Genomic DNA, 10,000 nt, shown 5'->3' on the forward strand with positions numbered 1-10,000 from the left:
GAAGAAATAAACGTTACCTAGTTAATTTTCTGGGACTGTGAACATACAGTATAGACCAAAAATGAAATTGTAAAATGTGAACTTGCACAACACTACTCCCTCCTCTGTGACCTCAGTCTCTCTGCACTCTCTACTATCCAATAAAGCAAAAAAAATGCCAAAACAGTATCTTTAAAAAAAAGAGGTAATTTTCTTCCTGGCTGCAGCCTTGGCTCTTATTTCTAATTATACGTAGCCTGCGAGTTAGTTCTGGCAGCATACACTCGAGAGGTTACATGCATTGCTCATTCTATATGGCTGTTTACAGCGTCATGCAAGATCCTTACGTCATACACAGACGTGGCAATCAGCTGTCCAATTGGGCGGGTATTTAAGTTCTCTTGAATCGGGCATTCCATCCGGTTGTGTCTTCTAGCTTGTTGTCATGCAGCGTTTGCTGTTCCTGGCTGGTTGTTTGGTTGTTTGCTGGAGCTACTGCAACTTGCTATCATGCTTCCCAGAAGCTGCTGTTGTTTGCTGGTGTAACTGCTTCATGCTACTTGAATCATGCTTTCTGCTCATAAGCTGCTGTCTATTATAGGCTACTGTGAAGGCCAGGTGGTATGGCGTCGCGTTTGTTTATCTACTAAGGCTGCTGTGTTCTTCTCTATGCTGCTGGAAAAAAAAAAAAAAAAAAAAAAAAAGAAGCTAATATGCTGTTGATGCTAATGTCATTGTTGAGGTTTCAGTGGTGGTCTGGTGCCGCTGGTTGTTATATGATACTTGTTCTATTACTAAAAGCAAAGCAACTTAAATTGTAGTGAAACTGCTCCTTGCTAATGTTTTCAAAGTTAAGCTGAAAAACAGCGGTGTTTTAGCTCAGCCAGCAGAGCTTTCTGTTGTGTCCCTCCGGGCTATGGGGCCTCATCTCATTATTAGCAACATTGGCTGGTTTTCTGTCAAATCGCTTATTGGTGGTTTGGCTTATTTCTGGGGAAAAGTTATTTTGGGATCGCTTTCTTATGTGGTTCTGTCATGGTCCCCAGATTAATGTGTAGTTAAAAATATACATATTCCAAATATTCCACTTTTATCACAAGATTTCGAAATAGCAGATCATCTACAAGCTCACTTTAGGCTATTTCAATGACAATGCATACATTAGGATAATACAGGTTAAATACAAGTATTTTCGTGGTCTAGGTTGGCTGATTTCTCTCTCAAACCGGCATCACTGCACGTATCAGTGATCAGCTGTTCAGAGCAGAGAGGGGGAGAGAGAGGTCCAATAGTTAGTGTCACTTATGCAGTGCATTGCTCAAATCTTATGTTTCATATAATGTAGCCTACTGGTTAAAAACGATTAATGCACAGTCTGGCCGTCATCTTGAGTGGGATAAGAAAGTACACTTGTGGATGAAGAAGAGCTAGTGTGTGTTCTTGCGCTTCCAAACATGTCGTGGTTCACTGATCAACGTCAGTGCGCTCCCTCCGGGCTATGGGACTGCAAGCATAGACGCAACACAGTGCTGGGTTGCCATGTCCGCTTATTATAAGCACAAGTTATAACTAATAGTCATTTTTCTTGATCTCGTTTTAGTGTTGCAGACAGTAGTCTGCGGATTTACTTGAGTAAATCAGCATAGCACCAGGTATCTCAGTGTAGGAATTAATGTTTCAAGTTAATCTACAGTTGGTTAAAATATATATAGGCTATTTATATTAGTGATTCATTCTTTCAGCAGTTTTTCAAATCTAGGAGACTGCATTCAAATATGCTGTAAAGAGAACTTATGGTTCATGGTGCATAATTTTATACTAAAGTAGACTATAGTGTGCAGTATGGCCATTATATTGTGGTAATATATTTTATGTTTTGCGCTAGTATGTGCTAATTGGTGGCTATAGCTATTTCCATCTGATGTAGCCTACATTTTCTGGTAATAATTTGCCTCTAAGATATAGTGGAGGCTGGTAAATATAATAATGAAGTAAATTGTGCAAATCAAGTAAGTAATGGGCTATTATACTGTGTTGGCTGCAGTGCTTGGTTAGATGTAAGCTTTGGTTACATTCTAAAGTCCCCCCTGTGCTATTGTATTGCAAAGCTAATTAAGCTATTCTTGCTGTCAAGGTGATATACATTTTGCTGCTTACACCTTGGATAAGAGACTGGTAGGTTACAGGGATTTTCTTAAGTAAATCTTGAAACACTTGAAAGAAAACAACTGCTTTTCTTTATCTTTAGCAATAGCAGCCCATCTAAATGGTCTTTGTTATATTAAAGATGGTCCAGCAGAGGGCATTCATGCTCTCAGGGCATAAAGGAGGGGAGCAATTTATGAGGGCACTCATGTCTTATCTTGGGATCAACATATGTTCAGATCCCCGGATGTAATGCATTCTTATAAAAGCGGTTGACAATTGATGTCATGTTGTGTGACAAGCTACAGGAGTAAAGTTATTGCTACCAGATAAATGGTGGGGCTCTTCAGTAGAGTCATGGTTGATGGGCATTTCAAAGGTACTTGGAATCCAAACTTAGTTCCGTTATTGTTGTTATGAAGTTATTGGATAATGAATGGTATGGTCATTAATTAAAATCTGCTCAGGAGGCAAATATTTAATGTTATGTTCTTTAAATGGTGGCTTATCATTCTTGGTATTATGTTGGCGTGGTTCTTCTTGCAGTCTCGTAAGCAAGGTTGCAATTTTACAAGCATGTAATGTAAAGGGAGTACTGGATTCAGATTAAATATTGTTGGTACTACTAACTACTATAAGTCGATAACCATTGCTTTCATCTACGTGGAGTCTAATCTAAGTGTATATCAAGAGTTAGTCATGCATCTTGATTTCTGATGTTTTATTTCTATGGAGGGACATTTTATGAATATATCTTAAATCTCTCATTGGAAGCTGCTTCAGTATTCTTAGTTAATTAGAAGTCAATCTATGGTTAGATGGGGCAGTCATAGATCTTAGCTGTTAAAACACAGATCTTAGTCTGTTCTCACAAGCAGCATTATGTTTTATCTGTGGCTCATTTGTTCATCAGGTCATGTCCCATCTTCAGTTTAAGCTTTAATTCAACAGAACAAATTTTAACCATCTGCATATTATCAGTTGGTGCACAGATCAACCGTTCTGAATAAAATGGTCCTTAGTGCCATGTTCGTCATGTGCGCTAAAATGGGGAGTTCTTTGTTGGCTCAGGATGTAATGAATACAAGTGTTGTAATAGCTAAATGTAAATGGTAGTTCTGTTATTACCATGCATATCTGGTGGTCGCTGGGTGAAGGTAAGGTGTAGCGTGACTTCAAAGTCATGTTAAGTTTTAAATGTTTCTTTAGTTGGCACTAAAGAGTTAAGCTGGTTGCTCAAACTCAAAAAAGTGGCATCATGGTTGATGCGGTTGGTTTGCATCATGGCTGATGCGGTTGGGTAATAGCATCACGGTGATGCAGTTGGCTTGCATAAGAGTTGATGCGGTTGGGGGCATCAGTAGGATGCGGTTGGGGGCATCAACTCTTAACACTAGGCATGTTAAGTTTATGTAGTATATTCTTCTATGTGGCTATTAGAGGAATGGTTAAGTGCTGCCTGTGCATGGCAGCTAAGGCCTTTTAGTTCACATAAAGTTAGTATGTCCTCGCTGATCCCAGACGCTGGTCTGTGGTGGATGGGATATCAGCTTGGTCAATTGGTATATGGGTTTGAGAATTCACCCCACACATAGTTTTAGTTCACATAAAGTTAGTATGTCCTCGCTGATCCCAGACGCTGGTCTGTGGTGGATGGGATATCAGCTTGGTCAATTGGTATGGGTTTGAGAATTCACCCCACACATAGTTTTCCTATCATATAGAATAAGGCTTACGGCAAGCGTAGCCATGGCTTCACATTCAAGTTCACATAATGTTAGAATATCCTAGCATGATCCAGAATTGCTAGCTGCATATTCGTCACTGTCTCCTGAAGGAGTCTATTGGGATATCTGCTAGGATGAATCGGTGAGCGTTCACCGTAGGGCGTTCTTGGTTCCGCGTGTTGGGGGTTATGTTAGAATATCCTAGCATGATCCAGAATTGCTAGCTGCATATTCGTCACTGTCTCCTGAAGGAGTTTAGTGGGATATCTGTTTGGATGAATCGGTGAGCGTTCACCGTAGGTCACGCGTGTTGGGGGTTGTTATGTTATGGTATATCTATCTCCCTGCTCTTAATGGTTAATGATGGCCGTATGATTGTGCTGAGCAGGGAGAACAAATATAGCAGAGCCTGAACGCCAAGATAAAATATTACTTCCACACTTGTATTCTCATTCTATTATATTGCTTAAATATATTCGGTCTATAATATTGGTTCAATCTATTCGTGAGTTATCTGACAGAAATTATACGTAGCCTGCGAGTTAGTTCTGGCAGCATACACTCGAGAGGTTACATGCATTGCTCATTCTATATGGCTGTTTACAGCGTCATGCAAGATCCTTACGTCATACACAGACGTGGCAATCAGCTGTCCAATTGGGCGGGTATTTAAGTTCTCTTGAATCGGGCATTCCATCCGGTTGTGTCTTCTAGCTTGTTGTCATGCAGCGTTTTCTCCCACCACCACCCCAGCACCACCAGTGGGCTCTGCTATTGGTCTGTTCCCCATGGGGGGTTGTTATGTTATGGTATATCTATCTCCCTGCTCTTAATGGTTAATGATGGCCGTATGATTGTGCTGAGCAGGGAGAACAAATATAGCAGAGCCTGAACGCCAAGATAAAATATTACTTCCACACTTGTATTCTCATTCTATTATATTGCTTAAATATATTCGGTCTATAATATTGGTTCAATCTATTCGTGAGTTATCTGACAGAACTAAATAAGTGACAAGGCTGCAAACCACAGCTCCACAACTATATGCTGTGTCATTCCATGTCATGCTGGGGTATCATTGAGGCTTGACGGATGTTGATGTTACATTAGAAATTGTTGGCTGGCAGAGAGAGACCTGCTATTACCGAGCGATAGAAATGAAAAAAGGGAACGACCTCACCAGAAATGCTTTATTGATTTAATCAATGCGGCAATGACTGAGGAAAGTGAGCATTCATTTTTTGCGGTTGTGTAGTTTGTAACATGCACAGAGACAGAGATATTCTTTCTTTTTTCCACATTGCTGTCATGACTCATGCCCCCACTTCCTTCATTTCTTCATTTCTTACATTCCTTCCTTCTTTACTTCCTTTCTTCCTTACGTGTCTCATTCCACACTCACGCTTTTGTTTGCCCTGTCCTTCCTCACTCAACCTCTCCCATCTCTCTCTCTTTCTCTTTCTCTTTCCTCTTTCTCTTTCTCTTTCTCTTTCTCTTTCTCTTTCTCTCTCTCTCTCTCTCTTTCTCTCTCTCTCTCTCTCTCTCTCTCTCACTCCGTCATTCAGTGTGGCACCATAGAAGACGAGGGCCCCAACGACGGGCTGACGGAACGGAGCCTCCAGGACGCGCAGCGCCTCTACCTGATGAACGACGTGGTCCAACCGGTGTCTGTGGACCCCCTGGTGATGCAGGACGACGTGCGCTTCTCCAACCTGGTGGTGGACATTGTCCAGGGCATGGACACCCTCTACCACGTCATGTACATCGGCACCGGTCAGTAAAGAACAAGACAAGCTTACTCACTCACAGTGGTGGAAAGTAGCTAAGTACATTTACTTAAGTACTGTACTTAAGTACAATTCTGAGGTATTTGTACTTTACTTGAGTATTTCCAATTTCCAATACTTTTACTTCTACTCCACTACATCTCAGAGGCAAATATTGTACTTTTACTCCACTACATTTATTTGAAAACTTTAGTTACTAGTTAGTTACTTTTCAGATATAAATTATGATATCATGAAACATACATTAACACATTGGGTGCCAGCATTTTTTCATAACAACTTATGTTGGGTGCCAGCATTCTCCCCATTGACTGCGCTTTGCTGTTTAAAGCTCTAGACTCCACGAGGAGCAAATCCATGTAAAAAAAAACATCCATTCATGTTGCGCGATGACCCTGGCTACAGCCTGGAACGATAACATTTCACTCGCGAGTTACAATGTGGGGGGGTCGCGCATCGCGCATGACCGGTTTTCCCCACCGGAAACAGATTCGGAGATATAGGTGTTTTAAAGAAGGAAATAGACAGGAAGTGGATGGGAGCCATGTTTTTGTTTCCGGTGATCTATCTGGCCTATCCTTCTCAAGATCACAATGGGTACTCCCAGAGCTGCTCTAGCTCCGTGTGGAGAAAAACGAAAAAAACAAAAAGACATATTTCACGGTCTGGACCGTGTTCGGCACCAATGCGCTACTCTGTGAAAACACGGTCCAGACCGTGTTCGGCACCCGATGTGTTAACCACTTTAAACCTATTTTATGCCTAGGCTATTTGAAAATAGCCGATCTACAAGCTCACAACGTGTCGCATCGCGACGCGTTGTGAGCTTGTAGATCTGCTATTTTCAAATATTTAGTTCTTTTGGTACTTTAAGTACATTTTGATGCCAATACTTTTGTACTTTTGCTCAAGTAAATTTTGAATTCTGGACTTTTACTTGTAACAGAGTATTTTTATATTGCAGTATTGGTACTTTTACTTAAGCTAAGAATTTGAGTACTTTTTCCACCACTGCTCACTCATAAAGTTTTGGTATTGCTGTGCCCCCGAGCAGCATCTGAATAGCTTTGACGTTGTAGTGCACTTTGTAAACAATGTCTTGTCATTATGTGCATCTGTATTTCATGGAATTTAATTTGGTGTTTTACAAGGATGCTGTCTTGTTTCAAATTGTTTTCATAATAGATAGCAAACAATGCCATGAATTTTGATGGGGTTTTTCTTCCTTACGCGTAAGCCAAAATGTCACATAAGAACCTCACTGACTTTAACCACTTCAACTCTATATACTACTGGGGTCGCCCATGGGGTCTATATTACTAGGCCCCCTCTTTTTTCCCTCTACACCAGTGGTTTTCAACCTTTTCCACCCCAAGGACCCCTAAATTGATATACATTTGGCCGCGGACCCCCATCTGAAAATGTTTTGTGCCAGGGACCCCCAGAAGCAAAGATTTGAGTTAGAAATGTTCGCTTTAAAAAATATATACATATTCAAAGATTTGCACACATTTTCAAGATTTTTCAAAAATCACAGATCTACAACCTCGTAGCGCGGCACTCGGTGCCGCACTATGAGCTTGTATATCTGACAAAGCTAAGTGGTTAAAACGATTGTGGTGCCTGGAATAGGGATGCTATAGGGTTTATGTGGTTAAATGATCTCACAGTACAGACAGGATTTCCATTATAATAATAATAGCAAGTATTTTTTTTGTCAACACCCAGCTATTCATGTCTTTGTATGGATGCAAAAGTTACAGAGCAATGAATCACATGATGGGACATAAGTACTGTACATTTACTTAAGTACTGTACTTAAGTAAAATGTTGAGATATTTGTACTTTATTTGAGTATTTTCAATTTCCAATACTTTTACTTCTACTCCACTACATCTCAGAGGCATTTATTGTACTTTTACTCCACTGCAATTATTTGAAAACTTTAGTTACTAGTTACTTTTCAGATATAAATTATGATATTATGAAAAATACGTTAATCACTTTAGCCCTATTTGAAAATAGCCGATCTACAAGCTCACAACGGGTCGCATCGCGACGCGTTGTGAGCTTGTAGATCTGCTATTTTCAAACATTTTAGTACTTTTATTTTTGTTACTAAGTACTTAGTACTTGATGCCAATACTTTTGTACTTTTACCGAAGTAAATTTTGAATTCTGGACCTTTACTTGTATCAGAGTATTTCTACATTGCAGTATTGATACTTTTACTTAAGTAAAACATTTGAGTACTTTTTCCACCACTGCTGTATACACATCTTTGATAACGTGTCTTCTCCCCCTCACGCTCATTTCCCCGGCATGTCTCGTTCACATGCAGAATACGGCACCATCTTGAAGGCGCTGGCCACCACCAACAAGAGCCTGCAGGGCTGCTACCTGGAAGAGATGGAGCTGTTCCCGTCTGGCGTCCGAGAGCCCATCCTGAGCCTGCAGATCCTGCACAGCGATAGGTCGCTGTTCGTGGGGCTCAACAACCGCGTGCTAAAGATCCCCCTGGAGCGCTGCTCCAACTACAGGACCGAGCTGTGAGTGCTAGCTGGATGAATGCCTGTAACAGTGTAACACTGTATCTAACTCAATGTTCTCCCTTCACTGCTGCTCGGCTGGGCAAACTTTCAAAGTCCAACTCCGACTAAGAAAAGTGACGAATGGCTTGTATGGAGGACAGCTGCCGCTGTTTTTTGGGGAAAAGTGATAGCCATGCAGTATATAAAGTATTCATTTGCTATTGTTGTTTTTATGGCTTTTGGCATTGTCAATATATACTGTATATATAGAGTTAAGTATATCATATATATATATATTTTCCGAACCTGGTTGCTCTTCCATTTAAAGTAATTAACTGTCGCAGACAGTGATTAATAGGTCTGGAAGGCCTTGCCTATAATCGTTAAAGTCCTGATGGAGCCAGACAAACAAGCAGGCCTGTACAGTATCTGCAAGCAAAAGGAAAATGTATTTGTCGTGCTGTTTTCTGTAATGAACCTTTTGCTTAATACAAAAATACGCACGGCCCCTGCTGTTGTTCTGTGTCCGTATGCCATACAGAACACAACCAGGAAGTGCGCTTGCGTTTGCCCTCGCAAACGAGTTAGAGAAGTTTTTAGAGATACAGTGAAAGGAGAGCGAGAGAGAGAGAGAGATAAGATACAAACAGGGAGAGCAATAGAGAGAGGAGGAGGAGGAGGGAGATAGATAAAAAACGAAGTCAGAAAGAGAGAGCGAATGCTTTGGGAAGAGAATCTATAGAGAGAGAGAGAGAGAGTGCTTTTGCTGAGCCGTACTCTGACTTGACGGTGTTATTCATGTGAAAATCTCTCGGTCTCTGGGGTGAAGGAGGGCTAGAATAGCTCTCTCTCCGGCTGTTTGTCCAACCTCCTGCATCTCATCAATGCTTTTCAATCAGCTTGCCTCGGCCCCGGCACCATAGCTTCAAAGTCAACCTCATTTTAGCATACAAATGGCTTGATGCGCCGTCAGCTTTGTGAGCTGTGCATAAGTGTGTGTGCGCCCGTGTTTGTGTGTGTGTGCGTGTGTGCGTGCGTGTGTGCGCGTGTGTGTGTGCGTGTGTGTGTGTGTGCGTGTGTGCGTGCGTCGTGTGCGTGTGTGTGTGTGTGTGTGGGTAGAGAGTTCTCTATATGCACACTGCATGATGAGTCAGCTACAGTACCGGCTCTTTCTCCTGTATAGCTCCCGCTCTCTCAACCGCACGCACGTGTTTATGCGCAACACGTGCGCGTGTGTGTGTGTGTGTGTGTGCGCACACACGCAAGCAGAGCGCTCTTACGAAAGGAAGTGAGCACATGGTGCTCTAAACTAAAAGGGAGTGGGTGTGCGATGTGCTTCTGAAAACAGGGAGACAGAGGGAGTGAAGGCGCATTAGCTGAAGACAGCCCGGGCCTATTTAAAACACAGTCGGGTGGAACAATGAGAGCAACGGGCTGTCAAGGGCACGCCGGAGGAAGCGCTGTCCTTATAATCCATCCGCTCATACACTGCACACGCCCACCTCGCCGGCTGACTCACCCCGCCATCCGCCATCCGACAGAGAGAGGCGGCCCGTGCTCCATGAAATAACTACGGGTCTAAAAGACTGATTTATACTTTTGTTGCATGCCGGTGACGTGCAGTGGTGGACAGTAACTAAGTACATTTACTTAAGTACTGCACTTAAGGACAATTTTGAGGTACTTTTACTTTACTGGAGTATTTCCAATTTTCTATTCTTTTACTTCTACTCCACTACATCTCAGAGGCAAATATTGTACTTTTACTCCACTACGATTATTTGAAAACTTTAGTTACTAGTTACTTTGCAGATATAAATGATTACATTAT

The 10,000-nt window shown here is 41.7% G+C and overlaps 1 protein-coding gene across 2 annotated transcripts in view; it reads left to right on the forward strand.

Annotated features, from left to right (window-relative positions):
- Nucleotides 1-10,000, forward strand: part of sema5ba (sema domain, seven thrombospondin repeats (type 1 and type 1-like), transmembrane domain (TM) and short cytoplasmic domain, (semaphorin) 5Ba) — a 227,406-nt gene that overhangs the window by 164,425 nt on the left and 52,981 nt on the right. For both annotated transcript variants that reach the window (XM_080456598.1, XM_080456599.1), the window contains exons 11-12: nt 5,417-5,624; nt 7,980-8,187. In XM_080456598.1, coding sequence (XP_080312724.1) covers nt 5,417-5,624; nt 7,980-8,187 — 416 coding nt within the window. The remainder of the gene's footprint in view (nt 1-5,416; nt 5,625-7,979; nt 8,188-10,000) is intronic.

This window comes from Gymnoscopelus braueri, assembly GCF_963280865.1.
Source record: "Gymnoscopelus braueri genome assembly, chromosome: 18".
NCBI lineage: Eukaryota > Metazoa > Chordata > Actinopteri > Myctophiformes > Myctophidae > Gymnoscopelus > Gymnoscopelus braueri.